The sequence below is a fragment of the Hippocampus bargibanti genome, linkage group LG02, assembly GCF_051943395.1.
Source record: "Hippocampus bargibanti isolate YZ-2025 linkage group LG02, ASM5194339v1, whole genome shotgun sequence".
NCBI classification, from domain to species: domain Eukaryota; kingdom Metazoa; phylum Chordata; class Actinopteri; order Syngnathiformes; family Syngnathidae; genus Hippocampus; species Hippocampus bargibanti.
In genome coordinates, this window is record NC_142735.1 from 21,357,180 (window position 1) to 21,382,228 (window position 25,049).

Here is a 25,049-nt window from a genome sequence, read left to right on the forward strand (position 1 = left end):
TTTATAGTCATGTTTTTTAATGCAATTTGTAATTTATGTGGCCATCCTGAATGTACATTTTGAATAAAATTAAACGTGGGCTTTGTCTTTATGCATAATTTGTTTAGATATTCTACAGTATGTTCAATGAAGGAATGAAATAAAGAGAAAAAAATCTAAGACATCCCTGTATCATGTACATTTATGGATTTTCACAATGTATTTTATAAAATAATCTGGGCGGAAAAAAATCTTCACAATAAATCAAGTCAAATACAACTTTGCTTTTTGTGTAAAAAAAAACTTCTATCCAAATACCAGCCTAATAACTACTTTTAGAATAGACTAAAACAAAAAGTGTAAGGATGTCATTGTAAAATAGGAACACCAATCATGTGTTTCAATACAGGAAAAAAACCCACTTAATAATCATTTAATTTAATTGGATTGCACACAAAAGTAAAATTAAAATTGCACTTCCACCCCTCAATTATCTGAACCGCTTAACCTCATCACTAAAAAAAAAAAGTTATTTCAGATTGAATGCAATTGCACGTCTACAGGAACACACTGGTCGACATTTTCACAGTGCGCGTGTTAATCCATTGAGGCAGCAGCTGCAGCCTCCGAGCTTGATGGAGCAGGCCTCTTGGCTGGCCTCCAGGACAGGCGGTTGGGACAAAGGAGCCTCCAGTTTCTCGTTCAGTTACTTGAAATCAACTAATCCCACGCAGTAGCTCGATAAATATGCAACTCAAAAGCTATCTTGGCTATTCCTGCAACACTAGGATTGACTACATGGATACTTGAAACATGTTGTTTTGCTAAAAGATACAAAAACAAAATGTCTAATATTAAAAAAAGAAAATAAAAGATGGTGCTCGTTTGGCATTAGAGCATGTCTGGTTGTTAACAAGTTCAGAGGAAGAGCGTGTTGGGTTTTCCACCAGAATTGTAATTGAAAGCTGACTGTGAACATAAAAAATATATAATACATGTTGGCTCAACAGCATCATGCAAAGAGGGTCAACATTGTTGAGGCGACACGCTTGAGTCTTAGATAAGGGCAGAAAAAAAGAGCGTCAGCGCAGAGCGCCAATGCGTATGTGGAATTGTCATGCCTTGGAATTGAAGCGGATCTCTTTCTCAGTCTCTTTTTGGTGTCTTTTGTGTTGGGTCACATTATTTGTTATTTAGTTTCTGTTGTTGTTGTTGTTTTGACTTCAAGATGGTGCCGCGAAAGTGGCTCTGTTTACTGTAGGTCCTGTATTTTGTTTTTTTTGTTCTTCTTCCTTTCCTTTCCACTTATTTTCAACACTTTTTTACACTGTTTATTGCTGTTACCACTGTCTCTGAAAAGGTTAAAAAGACTCCTGCCGTGACCTTTTCTCTTCATGATTTTATCCACGAAACAAATCCAATCTTCTGGACAAAGTGAATACTCACAATATCTCCACAACACATTACTTTTTTAATGCAGCAAAACATTTAGGGCTTTGCAAACTTGACAAATGTTAAATAGTAACAAAAAAAAACATCTACAAAAACAGTTCAGTTTCCTAAAAGTCACACACTTGACATTCTTCTGGACAAATCCAGTACCGCCACAACCCATCAGCAGTCTAAACGTACTTTCAGTCCAAACCCAACATTCCATCCAAACCTGATTTACGAGCTTTGATCAGCTGCTTTTGCATTTGAGGATGACCAGAAAATGTGTGCAATCTTCCCGTGACTACGCAGTTCCTATGCAATCCCGAAGGTACAAATGCAGCCCAATACACACGCAGCAATCAGTTAGACGTTAAAAGCAGTTCTGCAGGCAGCAGACAAACAAAACAATAAATAATAAAAGCTCCAATAAATTAAAGATGACTTTAAACCAAATGCATTTTTGCCAATAAAATGATGTCTGTGTCATATGTTATTTTATCTTAAATGTATCTGGAAAGCTCTTGCAGAATAAAGACAATGTTAAAATGGGAAGGAGCCCTTTTTGGTAACAAACATCCCTCAGTGACAAGGCACAGTCAAGAAATAAATTGTGTAACATGCATACAACAGTAACATCCCACATACAACAGCAACATCACTTTGAGGATCACTATTTTTTTTTCCTGGAAGCATTTCACATATGACAGTTTAGTCTCAGCGGATTTAGCAGGTAAGGCCAATGTCGCTGAAGTGAACAGAAGATTCACTTGGAAATGACAAATAATATGAAAAACGTAATTCTTTAGGAGCGTACTCATCGAAGATGTGGCTTTTTTTAGCGCCACCGTGAGATGGCTAACGGACCCTGCAAATATTGCATCAACTAAAAAAAAAGGGAGACGGCATAGTAAGATCACAGTTCCTATTTGGAGACTTTCAAAGCTAGTCTGAGGAAAACTTGAAATAAAATCAGATACAATAACAATCTTTGGCAATAACGTGGAGTGACACACCTCCTCTCCTGAGAGCCTTCCGTCAACTAGCAAGGCCAAGGTCACTGCATTAGACACTTTTGTTGCTTGGCGTACTTCCTCCGGCGCTGTGCCAGGCCACGTTCAAGGCGCTCGTCCTCCTCCAGAGCGCTGAAGACAGAAAAAGCAGCTTTGAGTTCACCTTTCCGCTGAACAAAGCGGGGCTCTGAAAATGCTTCCCGTTACAGGTGAAAAAAAAAGCACAATTGCCCCAGAGCTGTCCAGCGATGACAGTCAAATGGCACTGACATTCCTCCAAAATCAAAAACAGTGCTGGCATATCTGTGCTGCCGAAAAGGTGCAACCGCTCAGTGCAGTCTCTTCCTTAATGAATATCATGGACAAAAATGCTTAACCCATATCCATTCCACACTAGGCACAAAAACACAAAGTGACAAAAACAACAAAAAAAGTGGGAGCATGGCTTGAGGAGCCCGTGATCAGAAGTATATGTATGTAGAACTATTGCGGCTTGGAATTGAAGCGGATTTACGTGGGACAGCAGATGTGAGAACATTTGTTTTTGTCAATGGATGCTACAGCTTTGTGTTTGCTTTCAACATTTAGCTTGTAGCAGATGTGCACATTCCACCATGACGTCCCTGATCCACTGGTGAAAAGGACAATTTGATCCTCTACACTTTCATCTACAACTGCTTCATACAACAAAGATGGTGCAGAAAGTGCTTAAGATTGAATGACTGTCTTTGTGTTGTCATATTATTATTTTTGTTGTTGTTGTTATGACTTCAAGATGGCGCCGCAAGAGTGGCTGCCTTTACAGCAGCTCCTGTATTTTGTTTTTCTACTTCTTCCTTTTCTTTCCTCTTCCTTCCATCACTTTGATGTTTTGAAATGTAAATGTATCCACTTCTAGACCAATAAAGGCTAATCCAATCCATTCCTCCTCACCGTCTTTCCTCGGCATCCATATTGTGGACCAGTTCGTCCCTCTGGTTGACCAACGACACCAGCTCCTTAAGCAGCAATTGCTCTCTCTGCTTGTGGGCCAGCGTCTTCTGCCACTCTGAACGACCGCATTCGAGACCGAAGTGTTGTGGAGAATGACAAGAATGAAACGGAACGGTTCAAACAACGGGATTGAATATTTTCTTCTTCGTGGCGGACAAACCTTCGAGGGCCATGATGTCTCGCAGCTCTTTGGTTAACAGCTCAAACCTTCTTTCCAAATCGTGCTCCTCTAGCCTGTTGGTGAGATCACTTTTAGAACATAGTAGGTCCTGATGACGTTATCATCATCGCCACATGAATGGATTCTTTGGTCTACGTCACACCCCGAAAAGATCTTACAACAGCTGCAGGTGATCCTGTCTTCGAATCAAAGCGTTCTTCTTGTTGACCAGGATGAACCATTCCTGAATCAGCCTTTCCTCCTCCACCTTGTCACTGCCTGTAAGGCGAACGCATGTGCCAAATGAGACGCCGTGTTGACATTTCAGACAAGAATTTTGTTTCAAAATCAATTAATTACTTGATTCCATCAGCTGTCGAAGTTTCTTCTCCACAACAGCAGCTCTGGTGTCGATGTGGTTTTGTTCTGCTTCCAGGGCTTGCATTTGACTTAGTACATACTGGCTGGTATCCTGAATATTCAAATACGTATGTATTTAAAAATCTGCAGCGAGTGCTGATTTTTCTGCAGTTTTACAATTTTGGATTGGGAGGGGAGGAAAACAAAATCTAACCTGGCCTTCTCGTCTTCCCACAACAGCCAAATTTCCTGTTGTCTCTGTCAAACAAAACACTGATTAGTTGTGATGCATTGGATACACATCCATTCGTCGTAGCTGCACATGTGAACGCACTGACCGGTTCTGATACTTCCGCTGTCTTCCAGTTCTGCAACAACCTGTAAAAAAAATCAGAAACTGTCACATAAGTGCTTTCATTAAAGATACAATGCAGAATCCTAAAAAGCGGATCATACCACAGATGCGTCGCCATCCTCTTCGGACGCACTCTTACGCTGAGATCTGCGCTTCTTGACCAGATCTGCGTCTTTCACATGTGAGAATCCACACTTGGATGCCAAATGAGTCCTTGGCGGCGCAACCGGTGACTGGGTACCGCTGGCCCCGGACGCTTGCTCCCGTTTGGTTCTGGACGGTGGAGCTACGTCCGCGTTGCTTTCGTCCTCGTTTGCTGCGCTAACAGAGCCGTTGGTCTCCAGACCAATGCCCTCCTCGTGAAGCCTTTGAGTGCAGTAACGAACCGCCGCCTCGGGGTCCTCTTCACCCTCCCGGTCTCCCGTGACCGCATAGCTGGACTCACTGGCGTCTTCTTCGATGTGAAGCACACTTAGCTCCTGACCCATGAAATGAGTGCGAATCTGGCTGAGGTATGTCATGACGATGAGCCGATCTGGCACGGCCAGCATGACCATGTCTGAGGGCTCTATCAACCTGGAGATTCCGAGCTCGGCAAAACCGTCAAAGGCCTGTCAAATCCAGAAAAATCATTTCTAAAAAGTTTCAGTAAATAAACAAACAAACAAACAAACAAAAAAACAAACATATAAGCAAGTAAATAAATAAATAAATAAATAAATAAATAAATAAATGATGAAATAAATAAATAAACAATGAAAAAACAGAAATAAATAAAAATAAACAAAGGAATAAACACAAAAAAATAAAGCAAACAAAATAATCAAAAGTAAATAAATATACACATAAATAAAAAAACGAATAAATAAACAAATATATAGATAAAATGAATAAATTAATCCTAAATAAATAAATAAATATATGCATTAAAAATGAACAAAGAAATGAATATTCAAATAAATAAAAATGAATGATAAAGTAAATAAATAAACAAACAAATGAGTGATTGAATAAATGAACAAATAAACAAACAAATAAATAAATGCTGAAATAAAAAATGAAATAAAAAGAATGAAATAAATGAATAACAAAAAAATACATAAAATAAATAAATAAACAAAGGAATAAACACATCAATAAATAAAGCAAACTAATTAATAAAAAATAAATACATACACAACAAAATTAAAAAAAGAATAAATAAATGCATAAATAAAGCGAATAAATTAAACAAAAATAAACACACAAATAAATAAACAAATAAACGAATAACCAACTAAATAAAAGTGAAAGATCAAGTAGATAAATAATTGAATAAATGAACACATACATTTACAAATAAATAAACTAATGAATAAATAATTGAATATGAATTACCCTTTTATTGTTGTGTTTGATATCATATGGGTCCAACAATTCATAATCACTAAAAAAAAAAAAAAAAAAGGAACATTTAGAATCACGGAAAGCAGAAATTGTCACTGATTCACACGCTGTGTTTGTTTAACGCTGCTTACATCTTTTCCGGGTGAAAATGGTGCAAGATGGCGCAAAACGCCAAGCCGTTCCTCCAGGAGGTGCTAAAGTTGCTGATCTTCAGTCCCTTGTGACCTTGAGTGACCTCCTTGCACCACTCCAGCAGAGATTGACTTGACGTGACCAGGTTTTGACTTTCTGAAATATTCTACCACATGGAATCTGTATCACAGATAACTCCATAGTTGGTTACAAATTGCTCATCTAAATTTTTGGGTGAACTTACTTCTGGAAATGGTGACGTAACTTCAGGTTTTGTCGGAGTCAAGGTTGGGTGCAAACTAACCACTTGGGCCTGATTTTTGTCTGCAAGCGGACAGCCCCTGTCAACAAAAACAATGTAATAGGTATCCAAAATGAAACCTTTACTGCAGTTACAAATCACAAGACAAATAAAACCACACACGCACCGCTAACACTTGAATAATAAAGACTTTTATTTTGTAGTTTTACCCTTACCTGTCTTGCTCGAAACAATCAGTATCTAAATATACAGACACACTGCTATATCCAACCTTTGATTATTTGGATCAGCTGATTTTGTGGCGCTGACGTCTAGCTTGTCATCCTGAGTTGATGTCACTGAGCAGGAAAAGGATTCCTCCATTTTTCTTGGCGGGATAAGCCCATCTTTTAGAGATGCACCTTTGATCAATGCATCCGACGCCTTATTTAGGTCTCTATTTTCTGTTAAGTAAGGAGATGGAGATTCATTTGCATTGCCTGGATCACAGGATCCTTTTTCAGTGATTATATGTGAAGCCCATAATTCTGATCCATCCTCTCCTGCTCCACAGGTGGTCTCTGGCTTTCCTTGAAATGAGTCCAAGATGTCTGCGTTGTTGAAAAGTGACGTGTCGAAGTGCTTCCCGGTTCTGGGAAGTGGAACAGGTAAGCCCCCATGCTCATCGCGGTGATTTACTTCACGGCCGTTACTGGCCGTCATTCCCGTTACTGGACCATCAACCGGGAATGAACCGCTAAGACACTTCTTAGCTCTTGGTTTTGGTACAGGAAAATATGAGGGTCGTGTCGTATCGTGAACAGTCAACGCTTGCTCTTTCAATATCCTTTTGTCATCGTCCAGGAGCTGGCCAGTCTGACCTTCTGGATGGGGCTCTTCTTCACTGGCACATTTCCTCAGTCGAGGCTTTGGGATGGGTTGCTTTCTGTTGATTTCACTGTGTTGCTGTCCAATCCTTTTGATAATTGACAAGGGTGTATGTTGCTCAACAGAATTATCCTGTAGCTCTGCTTTTAATGCCATGCTTTTATGTTCCTTTGTTTCCAAGAAAACGGGTTGCTGGACTGTTGCTTCTTGAGCATATTTTGTTCCTGCTACTGTCTCGACCTCAGAAGAACATTTTTTGCCGGTTTGGGCAAATTCATCTCCATCCACAGGAATGCTACTACCAGAAGAGAGAAAAGGATCGTTGACAGGTCGTGTGAAAATGATCTCACGAGACTGGATTGGAGCAACCTCATGAAGGACAGAAGACCCATCCAAATTTTGATCGTGGTCTGGTTTTTGTAAAATGTTGTATTGTTCCAGGTCCCATCCTGTTTGTTGAATTCCTAGAACTGTTTTATCTTGCTGAGAGACCATGATCTGTGCGTGTGCTTCAATCATACAGAGATGTGGATCATCTGAAGTCTTATCAAATTGTAGCTCTGGGTTTGATTTGGCATCTGTCAATGGTTGCGTTATTGTAGGACGCAGAGGGGTTCCATCAGCATGTGCTCGTTGGAGGCTTAAGAATGAAAAGAGAAACAGTTCAGACATTTTTGCAGTTGAGTTTGCACTCTTTCCACTCCATGCAGCACACCAAGGAAACGGTTGGGCCACTCAATCGCAGTTCACCTTCCACCTCCTAAACCTTTTACAACTCCAAATGACAATGGCAGTCATTGATGAGAACTTTCACACAAATCAAATGCAGGAGTATCAAACCTACACTTCGTGCACTCAAAAGCGAACGTTGGACGGGTTGTTCTTATGAAACACTCACCCAGATTCCAATTTGGAAGCTGTTTCGAAGTCAAGTGTGGCATTCCGATCCCTGACTGATAAACTGTCAATGCATTCGGATGTGCTTGCCGAGTCCTGATCATTTGTCTTCCACTCATCAAGCAAAGGTTCTTCTTCCTCGTGTCGAACGTCCAATGATATGCCGGTAAGGTCTGCTGTGGTTAAGGGTGGCCATTTCTTCATACTTAAACAAACCATAAATGCATCATCGCTGTCAGAAGGCGGTGATGGGGGTACCAATTGATCCTCTCCAAGGTAATCGTCCTCAAATTGCTCTGATAAAGGAATACCCTCATCTCGGGCGCAGTCAACGTCCACACAATGAGGCATATCTTCACATGAAGAGATGACAGTCTCATATGTTGGATGCAATGATGAATCGACAGTCAGGTGAAGATCGTTCTCAGGCAGAGACGACGAATCAGATGGGCCCAAAATGGATGCTACTGTTTCGTAGCTGTGAAAAATTGAATAGTTCAGGGGCAATAAGAAACAAATGATTCACATGGAGAAGAAGATAATGAATGGCTTGTTCTGGGACTAGGAAAGATCCCGCCAAATGTCTGGATTGGAATGCTCCACATTCCAAGTCACTTACCCTTTATGGAGAACATCCACAAGAGTTTGGACTATTCCAGGAGGCTCTTCCGCCCCTGCTGAAGGCAATGACGTTGTCTGTTTTTCTGCATTTCCATCACACTCCAATATTTCCCAGTCCAAGACCACTTCGGGCTCCGACGCCCCATCTTTCCGCTGTGCTTGGGCCTCCTCGGCTGCCAATTCTTTGGTTAGGCTGAAGATCCAAATTCAATGATGTCATCCACATCAATCCCACAGCGACATAATACAGTATATACATTTGGATACACGATGATACAGGCATTCCACGTTAGGCTCACAGCAAAACACATGCAGTGGATGCCTTTACTTACAGTGTCTTGTGACGTGTCGGGTCTTTGCATTTTGCCTCTGTTATAGAAGCAAACAGTGTAAAATTCAAGGAAGAATCTCAACATGATCCAGATGTTGACAGTACAAATATCTCACCAGATCCAAGTCTTGTGACGGTGCCATTACCATGTGTCGCTTCTGGTTGATTTGAAAACCCAGTCACAGGAGACAACTCATTAATTTCTTTGCTTGGCATCCCAGGAATTGTAGTCATACGTGGGCACGATGGAGTTACTGAGACAATATGCTTCATTTCGTCATGTTTATGCTGATGGATTTCAGGGGATTCAGGCACTATACCCGTCTTGCACTTTTGCAGGTCCACAAATAAAAACTTGTCGAGGGAGTCCTGTCGATCTGTCTTCAAAGGTTCAAAACTAAGCATCCTCGCTGATGGGAAACCCGGGGTACGGGAACTGTAGGGAGCTGTTGAGTATAAGTTGACAACATCCGATGGTTTGTTCAGAACTTGAGCACATGGAAAGCCATAGAGTCTCGTCTTATTGGGACAGGATGCTACAATTTTTGCCATACCGCTCCAGTTTTGTTTCTGCCCAGCAGGTGGAATAATCCTCTCGGGCAACGTTCTCTGTGATGCTCTCAGGATGGGTTTTCTTTCATGTAGCCACCCCACAACTGGTGTTGTAGGAATGGAAGCAAAGCCTTTCAAAGATGACGACCTCGGGCAGCAAGGTACCAAACGGATCATGTTTTTGTGAACCTTGGATTTGCTTTGAAGTGCTGAGGGAAGTCCATGGATTTGGGATGCCTCTGGACAAGAAGGTACAATGGCAAACATGTCCTTGGCTATGTCCAAGCCAGCTGGTAAGTGGTTTATCTTCAGCTTTCCGTTCTTCTGTGGTTTCTGAATCAATTGAACCGGGTCAACAGTCCATCCTTCCATGTTGTCCTCAACCGATGGCAATCCAAGAACCGTAGAAACTAGAGGGCACAGCGGAAGGAGGTTTGTGATATTTGTGCCATAGTGGAGAATTTTGGGATGTGGATTGCATGGGATGCCAGAAACATGTGAGACTTGAGGACAAGATGGGACAAGAGAATGCATGTTTTTCCATTTCTTTTTGGGCTCATCAGTTGTGTTGGGTATGAAGGTCTTCTTTGTCTTAGTCTTCTTCTTTGACAATGACTCATCTCCCATCACCCATCCAATGCTCTCACTTCCATCAACCGATGCAAAACCGGGTACGCTTGAAACACGGGAGCAACATGTATAAAGGCTGATCATATTTGGTGCACAATATGCAGCTGGAGGGCTCGGGTGAGTGGGGAAACCTGCAACTATGGCCACTTTTGGACAGGATGGTACAAGGGAAGCCATTGTCTTCATTGTCCTCACATCTTTGTGAAACTTTTCTATCAAAGCTGTCTTCCTTTTTGTCAATCTGGGCTCTAAGGGTGGCTTTCCGTTGACTGTCCATCCACTTATTTTAGTAAGTGATGGAAATCCTGGTATTGCTGACACCTTTGAGCATGATCTTGAAAGGCTAACCATACTGAGTTCCTCAAGATCATGAGTCCATCTTAATTGGTGTGCAGAGGGCCAACCCGGAAGACTTGTTTCCCTTGGGCAACACTGAAGAAGAGAAACAGCTCCTTTCATATCTTTTTGCATTTTGTTGCTCTCTAGGATAAATTCAGACCTAATTTTATTCCCGCTCTTCCATAAGAATTGGGTCATTCCAATCACGTCCCAGGCTTTGCCGTCGGCTGTGATCAAAGATGGAAACCCAGCCATGCTGGAGGAGGCCGGAAAGGTTGGGAGGAAGTGGGCCATACCCGACGAGTGAAAAATGAACGAAGGTGCCAAAGCAGATGGGATTCCAGGAATGCACTCATGTCTTGGACAACATGGTGTCAATAACACCATGGTTTTCATTTCATCATTGCTAGGTCCATCTTGAATTATGACAGTCTTCCCTGCCTTCTTAAAACGTAGCACTGGCTGCCATAACCAACATCTAGAACTGGTTTCACTCAGTGACGGTGTACCAGGAATACAGGACACACTTGGGCAACAGGGATGGATAGCCACCATGCTCCGATTCCGGCATTGGCTAGCTCGTTTCATGTCACAGTCAAGTATACCGCTGGGCAGTGAGCCTATCGGCGTCATGTTTGTAACGGTCATCCTCGTCACTTCATCATTGGGGAAGGAACTTGTGAACAAGACCGACGGAAGCGGATTGAGAGTTTCTTCAGTCGTCACCGTGTGGTTAGCGTGTTTTGTAGATGTCTCGGGTAGATCTTTGCATAGACCGATCCTATCTGTAGGATATTGCACGAGTATCTGCTGCCCAGAAACACTTTTCATTTGGAGTGACTGCTTCAGTGAAACCATGTGGTCATTTCTAAGGATTCGGAAAATATAAGTCAAACTTCAGAATCATCAATGAGTTGGTGTATTGTACAGTCCTGACTTTTATGTTAGGAGGCAAAACACACAAGGTAGGGTCAGATAACCACAGTTTCTCACTGGAAAGCAATTTGTTGTCAAATCAAAGCATACGAAGTTGAACATGCCACATAATCTGTACACATTTCTTCACACTTCAAAGCGTCCTCATCTCAAGTACAGCGACTTTTACCCAATTCATTTGGGTAAATGCCAATTCAGTCAAACTGTGCTTTGTGCAAAATCACGTCATGCCTTTTCACGGTCACTTTGCAAACCCTCACAACCCACCTCTTGTCTGACAATGGCGTGTCACTCATTAAATGTGGTATTCTCCCATCTGTGTTTCTGAAATATCATTTGAAAGTGATATTGAAAAACAAACAAAAAAAAACACTAAATTCTAACATTTAGTAACTCACCCTCGTTTCAAAGCAGTTACTTCTTCCTCGGTTGCCACGATCAAACCAGGTTTGTCATTAATTATCTCCAAAGCCATGTCAGAATTTCCTTTCTTTATGACCGAGTCATGTGAACTTGGGAATGCAGTCGCTAAACAGTGAGAACTAGTTGAGGGCATCCCTGGCAAGGAAGCCATCTTTGGACAAGATGGTGCAATATTGATCATATTTTGACATTTTTCTTCTATACTGTCAATCGTAAGGGAAAGGAGTTTCGCCAGCGTATCTTGATGAGGCCAGTGTAGGCCAGTTTTGTCATAGTTTTCAGTTGGCATTCCAGCAACCATAGATTCTTTCGCACAACTTGACAAAAATGTCACCCCACTTACTTCTTTAGCTAGTTTACTTTGTTTTTGTGCAGATGGAAAGCCAGGAACTTTGGCCTTTTGAAGGCAGGAGGGAGTAATATTCGAGCATGAGGCTACTGCTGTCACGGGGTGTGATGTCACAACACATTCCTTCCCTAAGTGCTTGTCTAATAAAATGCAGCTGCCCTGATCCGAACTCCAAAACTCACTCACTATATGACCTGGATCCTGAGATGCAAAACCAATAATGTTGCTTTCTCTTGGGCAAGCATCCAAAAAGTTAGCCATATTAACATTTGGACCTGGAGAGGAAGGTAAACCATACGTGTGAGATCTCCGCGGACAACAAGGTCGCATATTTACCATGGCTTTGCGATGCCTTTGATTCTCACAAGAACAATGCAGATCCAGAACACTTTGAGGTCGCATTCGCTTGCCAGAGAATGAATTCCTCAAATTCAGCCAGTGGTCTTCTTGCGTTGTCTTTGTAATCTTTTGTTTTGATGGCATGCCTGCGATCACTGAGTAATCAGGCCATGCAGGGAAAAGACATGAAACGTCCTTGAAAGGGGGTGAGGGAAACCCAAGAACACGAGAGGTGTTCCTCGGACATGTTAGCCATACCTGTTTGCTCAAATTCATGTCAAGAACAGCTCGTTGCCAGATACGACACAAGTCTGAATACCCGCCCGGTAAAGGCAATTTTTCAGCGCGTAACGACAGGAACATCGCACTAGTATGATCAACATCAAGGTCTAAATGCTGACAAGCTGGAATGCCAGGAACTTTTGAACGTTGAGGACAAGCTGACTGTAACTGTGTCATACTCTGATCTAGGTGTGGTAAATCCCGTCGAGTTTGGGGAGGACGGTCTTCGGAACACGGGAGACCGAGTTCTGCCGTGGTTCCATACATGTGAGTTTTATCGGTCTCCGCAATTTGATTTTTTTCACATCCGACTTTGTCTGGAGAAACGGTATTCACTTCCACTTGTAGTAACATGATGGTTGCTGGCTGTTGTCCTGAGACGAACCCAAAGTGGGAGTCAAATCCTGATGTAACGCACGCAATGTTTGGATTAGCGGTGGACATTAAACCAGTGGGGATGATTTTCTGCTTCCAATCGGATGTTTGTCCTTTGGAAATTTCTCCTGAATAGTCCTCGGAAATTTTTTTCATCGGCTCTGATGGGACAGTATAGTTGTTCAACTTGTCGTCTGTGAAACTAGGTGTCAATGATGCCGTCTTGGGCTCATTTCTGAAGGGCAAGGGTGGCAAAAGAGTATCAGGAAAAGGACTACTTGACAAAGTTCACCAGGTAATTTTGAATTTCACTTACCTCAAACCGTCTTTTCTATGCCCCCCTCTTATTTCCCCTTTGCTAGTTGTTTCTGCAGCAAGGTACCAAACGGATCATGTTTTTGTGAACCTTGGATTTGCTTTGAAGTGCTGAGGGAAGTCCATGGATTTGGGATGCCTCTGGACAAGAAGGTACAATGGCAAACATGTCCTTGGCTATGTCCAAGCCAGCTGGTAAGTGGTTTATCTTCAGCTTTCCGTTCTTCTGTGGTTTCTGAATCAATTGAACCGGGTCAACAGTCCATCCTTCCATGTTGTCCTCAACCGATGGCAATCCAAGAACCGTAGAAACTAGAGGGCACAGCGGAAGGAGGTTTGTGATATTTGTGCCATAGTGGAGAATTTTGGGATGTGGATTGCATGGGATGCCAGAAACATGTGAGACTTGAGTACAAGATGGAACAAGAGAATGCATGTTTTTCCATTTCTTTTTTGGCTCATCAGTTGTGTTGGGTATGAAGGTCTTCTTTGTCTTAGTCTTCTTCTTTGACAATGACTCATCTGCCATCACCCATCCAATGCTCTCACTTCCATCAACCGATGCAAAACCGGGTACGCTTGAAACACGGGAGCAACATGTATAAAGGCTGATCATATTTGGTGCACAATATGCAGCTGGAGGGCTCGGGTGAGTGGGGAAACCTGCAACTATGGCCACTTTTGGACAGGATGGTACAAGGGAAGCCATTGTCTTCATTGTCCTCACATCTTTGTGAAACTTTTCTATCAAAGCTGTCTTCCTTTTTGTCATTCTGGGCTCTAAGGGTGGCTTTCCGTTGACTGTCCATCCACTTATTTTAGTAAGTGATGGAAATCCTGGTATTGCTGACACCTTTGAGCATGATCTTGAAAGGCTAACCATACTGAGTTCCTCAAGATCATGAGTCCATCTCAATTGGTGTGCAGAGGGCCAACCCGGAAGACTTGTTTCCCTTGGGCAACACTGAAGAAGAGAAACAGCTCCTTTCATATCTTTTTGCATTTTGTTGCTCTCTAGGATAAATTCAGACCTAATTTTATTCCCGCTCTCCCATAAGAATTGGGTCATTCCAATCACGTCCCAGGCTTTGCCGTCGGCTTTGATCAAAGACGGAAACCCAGCCATGCTGGAGGAGGCCGGAAAGGTTGGGAGGAAGTGGGCCATACCCGACGAGTGAAAAATGAACGAAGGTGCCAAAGCAGATGGGATTCCAGGAATGCACTCATGTCTTGGACAACATGGTGTCAATAACACCATGGTTTTCATTTCATCATTGCTAGGTCCATCTTGAATTATGACAGTCTTCCCTGCCTTCTTAAAACGTAGCACTGGCTGCCATAACCAACATCTAGAACTGGTTTCACTCAGTGACGGTGTACCAGGAATACAGGACACACTTGGGCAACAGGGATGGATAGCCACCATGCTCCGATTCCGGCATTGGCTAGCTCGTTTCATGTCACAGTCAAGTATACCGCTGGGCAGTGAGCCTATCGGCGTCATGTTTATAACGGTCATCCTCGTCACTTCATCATTGGGGAAGGAACTTGTGAACAAGACCGACGGAAGCGGATTGAGAGTTTCTTCAGTCGTCACCGTGTGGTTAGCGTGTTTTGTAGATGTCTCGGGTAGATCTTTGCATAGACCGATCCTATCTGTAGGATATTGCACGAGTATCTGCTGCCCAGAAACACTTTTCATTTGGAGTGACTGCTTCAGTGAAACCATGTGGTCATTTCTAAGGATTCGGAAAATATAAGTCAAACTTCAGAATCATCAAGGAGTTGGTGTATTGTATAGTCCTGACTTTTATGTTAGGAGGCAAAACACACAAGGTAGGGTCAGATAACCACAGTTTCTCACTGGAAAGCAATTTGTTGTCAAATCAAAGCATACGAAGTTGAACATGCCACATAATCTGTACACATTTCTTCACACTTCAAAGCGTCCTCATCTCAAGTACAGCGACTTTTACCCAATTCATTTGGGTAAATGCCAATTCAGTCAAACTGTGCTTTGTGCAAAATCACGTCATGCCTTTTCACGGTCACTTTGCAAACCCTCACAACCCACCTCTTGTCTGACAATGGCGTGTCACTCATTAAATGTGGTATTCTCCCATCTGTGTTTCTGAAATATCATTTGAAAGTGATATTGAAAAACAAACAAAAAAAAACACTAAATTCTAACATTTAGTAACTCACCCTCGTTTCAAAGCAGTTACTTCTTCCTCGGTTGCCACGATCAAACCAGGTTTGTCATTAATTATCTCCAAAGCCATGTCAGAATTTCCTTTCTTTATGACCGAGTCATGTGAACTTGGGAATGCAGTCGCTAAACAGTGAGAACTAGTTGAGGGCATCCCTGGCAAGGAAGCCATCTTTGGACAAGATGGTGCAATATTGATCATATTTTGACATTTTTCTTCTATACTGTCAATCGTAAGGGAAAGGAGTTTCGCCAGCGTATCTTGATGAGGCCAGTGTAGGCCAGTTTTGTCATAGTTTTCAGTTGGCATTCCAGCAACCATAGATTCTTTCGCACAACTTGACAAAAATGTCACCCCACTTACTTCTTTAGCTAGTTTACTTTGTTTTTGTGCAGATGGAAAGCCAGGAACTTTGGCCTTTTGAAGGCAGGAGGGAGTAATATTCGAGCATGAGGCTACTGCTGTCACGGGGTGTGATGTCACAACACATTCCTTCCCTAAGTGCTTGTCTAATAAAATGCAGCTGCCCTGATCCGAACTCCAAAACTCACTCACTATATGACCTGGATCCTGAGATGCAAAACCAATAATGTTGCTTTCTCTTGGGCAAGCATCCAAAAAGTTAGCCATATTAACATTTGGACCTGGAGAGGAAGGTAAACCATACGTGTGAGATCTCCGCGGACAACAAGGTCGCATATTTACCATGGCTTTGCGATGCCTTTGATTCTCACAAGAACAATGCAGATCCAGAACACTTTGAGGTCGCATTCGCTTGCCAGAGAATGAATTCCTCAAATTCAGCCAGTGGTCTTCTTGCGTTGTCTTTGTAATCTTTTGTTTTGATGGCATGCCTGCGATCACTGAGTAATCAGGCCATGCAGGGAAAAGACATGAAACGTCCTTGAAAGGGGGTGAGGGAAACCCAAGAACACGAGAGGTGTTCCTCGGACATGTTAGCCATACCTGTTTGCTCAAATTCATGTCAAGAACAGCTCGTTGCCAGATACGACACAAGTCTGAATACCCGCCCGGTAAAGGCAATTTTTCAGCGCGTAACGACAGGAACATCGCACTAGTATGATCAACATCAAGGTCTAAATGCTGACAAGCTGGAATGCCAGGAACTTTTGAACGTTGAGGACAAGCTGACTGTAACTGTGTCATACTCTGATCTAGGTGTGGTAAATCCCGTCGAGTTTGGGGAGGACGGTCTTCGGAACACGGGAGACCGAGTTCTGCCGTGGTTCCATACATGTGAGTTTTATCGGTCTCCGCAATTTGATTTTTTTCACATCCGACTTTGTCTGGAGAAACGGTATTCACTTCCACTTGTAGTAACATGATGGTTGCTGGCTGTTGTCCTGAGACGAACCCAAAGTGGGAGTCAAATCCTGATGTAACGCACGCAATGTTTGGATTAGCGGTGGACATTAAACCAGTGGGGATGATTTTCTGCTTCCAATCGGATGTTTGTCCTTTGGAAATTTCTCCTGAATAGTCCTCGGAAATTTTTTTCATCGGCTCTGATGGGACAGTATAGTTGTTCAACTTGTCGTCTGTGAAACTAGGTGTCAATGATGCCGTCTTGGGCTCATTTCTGAAGGGCAAGGGTGGCAAAAGAGTATCAGGAAAAGGACTACTTGACAAAGTTCACCAGGTAATTTTGAATTTCACTTACCTCAAACCGTCTTTTCTATGCCCCCCTCTTATTTCCCCTTTGCTAGTTGTTTCTGTAATGATTTGAGATAAATGCAACGGTTGGGTCCGAACGTTTGAGGAGATATGTTGGAGATCGACCGAAATTGGGGCCACGGACTGAGCGGGCCGCGCTTTGGCAACTTGACTTCCTAATTGAATGGACACGTGTGGTTTGACAATAGACGTCCTCGTGGGGCTTAAATCCGTCTGATCCATCTGTGCTTTGGGCATCTCAAAATACGTGAGATCTTGAGCTGAAGGCGCTCTGGGGCTAAAGGGCAGAAGAGAGGCCAAACTCTCAGGCCTGAAGGACAAACAAATACCCACGAATGAGGGCAGGGGCATGATGTCAAGTGACGACCCAATGTAAACCAGATAGAAATTCATGTTTATAACAAAGTCATTAGTTTGAAGCAACCATTTGCAAGTACGTCACCCATTCAGCGCTCATTTTCTATGAGCCTAATGAGGAACATTCAAAAACTTAACAAGACGGAGAAACACACGTTGGGTGTATGTTGTGTGTGTGTGTGTGTGCATTGCTAAGAAGTCCAAAAAAAAACAAACACAAGGCGCTCTTTTACTCACCCCGCTGATGCTCTGACAACTTTGACTCCAAACGCTGCCCCTCCAGCACCAGATGCCAAACCCTGAAAGGAACCTACTTTGGAATCAGGACCTGAAAGGAATCAAGTTGACCTTGTATTGATTTGATAACGGCCTGAGAAAAACATAGGCGATTTTGCAAAAATGCTTACTTGTGGGCGTTGTACACTGCTGGTCCTCTTCATTTAATGTGCTCAACTGCCTCTTGATTTCTACATGCAACGTAAAAGATCACCGTAAGAAATCCTAATCACGAAGACGCTTCCATGCCAACAGCACTCCGTGCGTGTGTGAAGAGTCAAAGGTTTACAGTGGGTCAACAAGATACCTGCACTTTGGCCACTTAGGGAGCCAAACTGGGTTAAAGGAGCCTGAGAAGGAGCAAGAGAAGAAAACGGACCAACGGAGGGACACGGGCGGGTGTCGGTGACAGTGGAAGGTGCAAATTCGGAAGCCCCAGGGTTTTTTTGGTGCAAAGGAAGGCACACAGGCAGGAAGGAGGAAGCTGGCATTGGAGGATTTTGTGATGGAAAGACAGGAAGGAAGAGAAGAAATAGAGGGAAAGCCTTTTCATGACTGTGAACCCAAAGTGAGCTCGCAAGTTATTTCAGCACGCTTATCTGATATTGATGACTAATGTTTGGGCATGGACTTTTCAACATCATTTGAGTAGTACTGACAAGAGTAGGTAACTATCCCATTGACCGTATTTTCCGGTGTATAAGGTGCACCCAAAAACCTTGATTTTCTTCAAAAGATTACCCTGCGCCTTATATACACGTACGCTTTACATGTGAAGTCATATTGAGACACAACTGGTCTTGCAATTACTGTCAGCAGCCACCGACTCAATTTACCCCCGTAGAAGAAGTAGTGTATAACCCCAGCCCCTACTGTAGTGACTTAAATATCTATATATTATATTTGGAAAATGTTTTTCATTCATTGAAGGTGCGCCTTATAGTCCCGTGTGCCTTATATATGGAACTTTCTGAAAATACACCATTCATTTGGGGTGCGCCTTATACACCGGAAAATACCTCGATTAAAAAGGTTTCTTCAGCCGTCATCTGTACTTTGAAGGTGTCGGACATTTCGCTCCTCATCCGAAGAGCTTCGTCAGCGAACTAAAGTTGTGCTGGTAACCCTGGCCCTATATATACTGTACCCTAATGGACAGAGGTGGCGGTGCCCGACCTCTGCTTTGATAGGTCCCTGCTCTAAGGTTGGGGGCAGCAGTGGAATTCCAACACTTTCAAATAAGTACAGATGACGGCTGAAGAAACCTTTTCATCGATGGACCACCCCTGTACGACAGAGAGCCTACTGAGCGGAAAAGATAGTATTTTAGATATCCCCCCCTCATCCAACACACTCTGATTCAAAAGTTTTAACATTGAAGCGTTAAAAAAAGGACAGCTGCTCTAGAGCATCATTACATGGCACGTCTACTCTTTTTCTTTTGTGCACCGCAGAAGGCTGGCCAGGTTCATCCACAGACGGATGTAAGAAATTTGGAGAGAGGGAGAGCTGCGCTAGTGGGGCTTGGCATTTAGGAGGCCTCCATTCACTCTGCCAGGAAGCTGGGAGAAGGGACAAAAAGACGAAGGGGGGGATCAATGAGCTTAAAACATCCCGATGGCCTATGCTGTCCCTGTACCTGTCTCGGGGGCAGAGGGGAGACTGGTGGGTCTGGTGAGCGTCAAGCCAGCCTCCACAGCTTGGGGATTTCTGGGAGCGCTAGCTTGTGGCGGAAAAGGAAGGCGGGAGCTGAGCAGAGCTGAGGAGGAAGCAACAAAAGGGAAATAATAGGAAGGAACTGAGACAGACTTTGAGGAGAGAACCTCTGGTTGTACCTGCGTGCGATCCCCCCGTTAAGGTGGAAGTGACGGAAGAAGGAGAGGAATGAGGGAGGGCTTTAGGAGAAGTGAAAGTGGGAAGGCACTGAGCGCCTCCCTCCAGGGTGGAGTTGCTGTGGGAGCTTCGGGCAGCTGAGTAGAGTTTTTGTGGCGAAGGCATGCAAGAGAAAACGGAAGCAGGGTGTTCGCATGAGGAAACCATCTTATCTGAATCATGTCAGCCATCATTTTCTACGCAGTAAATTTCATAGAGCGCATTTTACTCCCGCAATGAGAAGAACGGAGCGTCAGCGCAGAGCGCCGTTGCATATGTAGAACTGTCGTGGCTTGGAATTGAAGTGGATTTACATTTGACCGGAGATGAGATGTCTCTTTTCGTCAATGGATCCTACAGCTTCGTGTTTGCTTTCAACATTTATCTTGTAGCAAATGTGCACGTTCCACAGCCCTGATCCACTGGTGAAAAGGACGCTTTTATCCTCTCATCTTTCTTCTAGAACTGCTGTATACAACAAAGAGGGTGCATAAAGTGTTTCAGATTGAATGACTGTCTGTGTCTTTTGTGTTGTGTTCTTTCATCACTTTGCTGCTGTGAAATGTAAATTTCTCCACTGCAAGACTAATAAAGGCAAATCCAATTCAATCCAATTATTAGTTATTTAGTTTTTTTTTGTTTTTGTTGCTGTTTTGACTTCAAAACTGCGCCACGTCAGTGGATGCCTTTACAGCAGGTCCTGTATTTTGTCTTTTCTACTTCTTCTTTTCCTTTTCTCTTACTTTCATCACTTTGCTGTTGTGAAATGTACATTTCTCCACTTTGAGACTAATAAAGGCTAATCCAATCCAATCCAATCCAATCCAACAAACTTCAAATTGTGAGACAGCCACTTTACCAGCTGAGCTATTCCACTCATGAGTTAGCAGATACACTGATACTTAGCAAGTCAAATTTACTTTCAACATTTTACGATCAAATTTTACTCTGTTTCGATTGGGGCCAAATATTGTCTGTTTAGAGCAGGGGTGTCAAAGTCATTTTTTGCCGTGGGCCACATTGTAGTTATGGTTTCCTCTCGAGGGCCGTTATGAATTTGGGGAACCCATTAGAATATTTAAATCCCTTCAAATATTACATATAGAGCACACAGCAAATTAATGAATAACTCGTTTTCAAATCTGAAGTCAAGAATAATGACTTTTATTGTGGTTGACATCCAAAAATATGAAATTTTGGCTCAGATTTTAGCAATCATCATGGAATTTAACATGTTTGATTTGCTTTCGCGGGCCGAAAAAAATTACGTGGCGGGCCGGATTTGGGCCGCGGGCCTTGACTTTGACACCTGTGGTTTAGAGTAAAATGTACTCTCAAAAATGTACTATGCAGCAACTCTAAATATTTATACACAGAATCCCTTCTATTGTCTTTCATTCAAGGTGTTTCATTTGAAGGGAAGACACCATTTGCGATACCTGATCCAGAACGAGGCTGAAAAATTTTGGGAAGTGCAGGAGGGTGAGCTTGTGTGAAGGCCGAAGGTAAGTAGGCAAAGACAGATGGCACGGTCTGATGGGCGGGCGTCGGAACGGATGGGTGATGGGATTCGGGCAGAACAGGATGAGATGCAACAGAGATGGAAGCGCAAACACCCGTGGACATTGTGCGAGTCATCTCTGTGTTTACTGGATGAAAGGGAAGGAAAGAAGAAGGATGGAACATCAACTGATGTGAGACGTGCACGTGAGCGTGAGCGAGGAGTGTGATGACAGAATATGGAAATGGATCTTTGTTAAGATACACAATGTGGGACAGATTAGGTTGCGGGCCTCCATGCCCAGTCGCGTATTCTTGCTGTAGAAGGCTCGAGGGCTATGAGACATGAGACAGAAACAATAAGAAAGGTCGAGACAGGAATGTGAAGTAAAAGATGAATGAAAAGGGGAAACAAAAAAAGGACATCTTGCAGTATTTTAGTTCACATTCAGGGGCTCCCTTGTTGTAAAATGATTGTGGAAGGTATTTGAGCACGTTTTACCAGTGGCCGGCGTCGCTTGTCCAGAACCAAAGCTTGTCCTTCTTTCTTCGCCGATTTCATCATCACTGTCGTTAAAATCATCCAGATTGCCAATGTCGCTTTGTTTGAAACTCATGAGACTGGCCAAACTCTGCATGTCCTCATCACTGTAAAATAAAGGGAGAAAAAAGCATGCATTATTTTGTATCGTCTGACTGGTGTTGCTCTTACTTACGTGGCTTTTCCCTCTTTGAGGAAGATGCAAGACAAGTTGAGTTTGAGCGTTGCTTCTTTCACTTTCACTGAAAGCGGTTTCAACTTGAGGGTCAGGTCATATTGCGCCGGCGTGGCGCTGGCATACTTCTTCATATTGATGTCAGTCGAGGCCAACACCTTCTTTCGTCCCTTTGTCTCCTGACGAGTCCATAGAAAAAGGTTGAAAAAGGTCAAGTTAAGCGGTATGGATAAAGTCAAAATCAAGACTTACATTTTCAATGACGAAAGTCCAATCTTTGTCCTCAAATTCCTCTGCGGTTGGCTCCTGTTGACAGAAAAATAAATGGATGCCTCAACGACGTAACATTAGACAGATGTAAAATTGAATGGAGGCAGCAAAGTATCCATAAAGTGTCCTTGAGAGTTTTGAAAGGCGCTTATAAAGAAAACATTATTATTATTATTATTATATTTGATTATTAAACTTCCTATTCCCACCTTGAAAAGTGTAACTGTAATGTCCAAACTCTCAGGCACCTGCCAGAGTACCAGACCTCTGTAGGGGTTCTGAATCCCTGGCTGCCAACTGTGGAGCTGGATGATGACATCAAACAACAGAACGACATTTGTTTTTCCAGTTGACATACAGTGAATGTTGTAACAGCCATGTTCACATATTGTAGCCGACAACACATCAGCAAAAAAGTTCCTTTCTCACCTTGGTGCTGTAACGTCTGCTTCTTCTGATCCATATCACTCTCAGTTTGTCAGGTTGCCTGGAGGAACACAAGATGGCCAGACATTACAAAAATTATTCATAAACATGTGCCAGAGGGTCCACTTTTGGGGGTCACATGTTGCAGTTAACCACAGGGTGACATGAGATATACCCTTCGCCGTTATCCTCCTTTAAAAAAACATTATACACCTTTTAACTCTTTCATTCATAAATATATTCTTCTGTGACCGAGAGGTGACTTTTGTCATCAGGGCAGGGGCAAAACTTGTGACAGTGATAGAAAAGACAGCGCAGCCGCAATGTTTGGGTGTTTGCACGCATGTGTCACTGCATAACTTTACCCAAAATAGACACTGAACCTTGAACGGATTTAACATGAAAAGCCATCCAACACCTGCTACCCAGTGTTTATTCATGGTGGGTGCATGACGGTGCAATATTTGCCATTACATTCAAGTAAATGCAGATGACACAGATACAAGTTTTCCTTATTTGTATTTTTTTGAAGACCTGCATTTGTATCTTAAATAAGTAGTTTACTCAATAATTTTTTTGTCTTGTTTTTTTCTCCCAATAAAAATAGGTCACAAAAATATTACAATTCTAACAAATTTCCGAGTAGTTATTCCTCATTGCTCCACGTAATTATCCAAACAAATCGACTGAGTTTTAAGAGCTGATAGCGTTTTTTTGTGTGCCATTTTCGCACCGTGCCTTCCTCAGCATCAAGACCCGGAAGTAAATGGGCGTGTCGTTGCCTCCCAAAAACAAGTCAAAACAAATATCAACACCCATAAAATTGGCCCAATTTCAAATAACATTTATCATATATCAAAGTATACAATATACAAAGGCGTTTTGAAAAAGTGGGCGGAAGCGGGACGTTGCTAAAATGAAACGTATTAACGTAATAAGACGTGAAGCAGTTGAAGATATAATCACTCACCATTTACTGGAGCTTTCCAGCACAAGTTGGTGGAATGAAGCAGCGAAGTGAAACTTGGACGCCTTTTTTCCCACACGCTGGAGTCGCTTCCAAACCGAAGTCATCGTCGATTATTTGTTTCCAGAAGCCCACATGAATGACGGCAAACTTGGTCTCCGTGACCGTTTCGCCCGTTCGCGGGGTGAAAAAAACACCTGTCTCGACGACGACCTGGCTGGATTGAAGGAGGACCACTGGCACTCGCCTCCGAGTCCGAAAAGACTCCCCCGGACGGTCTCACGTCAATTCACACTAACAAGGACACACAGGAAGTCGCCGGGCATCCGTATTTTTCACAAAATAAAACATAGGGAAAAATTAAAAAACACTCGCTTTGTCGTCATGTGCTCCAACGCAAGGACAAAAGAAACACAAATACAGTATTACATTGCAGAAGGAAAATAAACAATTTCGAGTTGTAATCTTGATGCCAAACAAAACATTTTGTGAGATGTGATTGGACGACCCCTGGATTGGCTGATCATCTGTCAAGGCCACTCATGGCTGAAGCTAAAGGGCAGCCATCATACGTTGCCACAATTTATGAGAACTCATGCGGTTTGTTTTTATTTCATATGTGATGGCTCTGACAACATGATGTGGATGAATCCTTGTGTAGCAGACATAGATATACATTATGAGAGAATATATATATATATATATATATATATATATATATATATATATATAATATATATATATATATATATATATATATATATATATATATATATATAAGCGGCTGGATAGCTCAGTTGATAAGGCATCGGTTTGGCATATGGGAGACGAGGGTTCGAATCCCACTTGTGGCAGAGAAAATGAGCAGAAATGAGCACAATGACATCATCCAGTGTGGGTCCTTGGGCAAGACCCTTCACGCTAATGCCTACCTCATACAATGATGAGAGACAATAAATGGAATGACATGCCGGCTCAGACGTCGCCCGGCCAAACAAGGTCTGCGTCAGGTGCTGGGGAACCAGAGCACCCTGATGAAAAATGGGCTACTGGAACAAAGCGGAGATGGACGAGATGCGATAACATGGCTATGTTGGAATGCTACTACTCAAGCAACCCTAGTCAGAGGGGTTACATGCGGAGAATGGGGGCTGAATGGTTACTTCGAAACCCACAGTCACGGTTGACCACGAAACAACTAGTAGCTCAGTGTTCCAATATCCACAAACGGCAATTGCTATCACAACTTGAGATTGATGAGGTACAACACAAATTCCGATGTGAAGGGCCCTCGGCTGCCACATCACAGGAAGAGGTTCAACCAGAGATTGGGAGGCAAGCCCCAATGAATAATGAGATTGGGAAGCCAGCCCCAATAAATGAAATGCTGAGCGAGGCAGCAAATGACCTGAGAGATAAGATCATGGCAAGAA

General features: G+C 42.8%; 1 protein-coding gene across 7 annotated transcripts; it reads right to left on the reverse strand.

Annotated features, from left to right (window-relative positions):
* Window positions 1–1,429: 1,429 nt before the first annotated feature.
* Window positions 1,430–24,205, reverse strand: LOC148901915 (EH domain-binding protein 1-like). Of its 7 annotated transcripts, XM_088990020.1 has the most exons (24): window positions 23,620–23,898; window positions 22,653–22,710; window positions 22,433–22,528; window positions 22,206–22,259; window positions 21,954–22,132; window positions 21,740–21,885; window positions 21,177–21,386; window positions 19,701–19,835; window positions 19,505–19,624; window positions 19,284–19,427; window positions 18,173–18,349; window positions 17,997–18,056; window positions 17,827–17,917; window positions 6,054–6,150; window positions 5,809–5,975; window positions 5,669–5,717; window positions 4,393–4,902; window positions 4,275–4,314; window positions 4,151–4,194; window positions 3,937–4,048; window positions 3,756–3,855; window positions 3,577–3,650; window positions 3,357–3,471; window positions 1,430–2,555 (listed from the first exon to the last, which is right to left on the reverse strand). In XM_088990020.1, the coding sequence occupies exons 1-24, from the start codon at window positions 23,721–23,723 to the stop codon at window positions 2,468–2,470; spliced, it is 2,970 nt and encodes a 989-aa protein (XP_088846146.1). In that variant the 5' UTR covers window positions 23,724–23,898; the 3' UTR covers window positions 1,430–2,467. The 7 variants fall into 7 exon arrangements, with proteins under 7 accessions (XP_088846146.1, XP_088846141.1, XP_088846142.1 ...); XM_088990015.1 differs by lacking the exons at window positions 17,827–17,917; window positions 17,997–18,056; window positions 18,173–18,349; ... (8 more) ...; window positions 22,653–22,710; window positions 23,620–23,898 and adding exons at window positions 6,343–7,578; window positions 7,837–8,313; window positions 8,455–8,649; ... (2 more) ...; window positions 11,512–11,568; window positions 11,643–13,351; XM_088990016.1 differs by lacking the exons at window positions 17,827–17,917; window positions 17,997–18,056; window positions 18,173–18,349; ... (8 more) ...; window positions 22,653–22,710; window positions 23,620–23,898 and adding exons at window positions 6,343–7,578; window positions 7,837–8,313; window positions 8,455–8,649; ... (1 more) ...; window positions 8,904–11,176; window positions 11,512–11,669.
* Window positions 24,206–25,049: the final 844 nt, after the last annotated feature.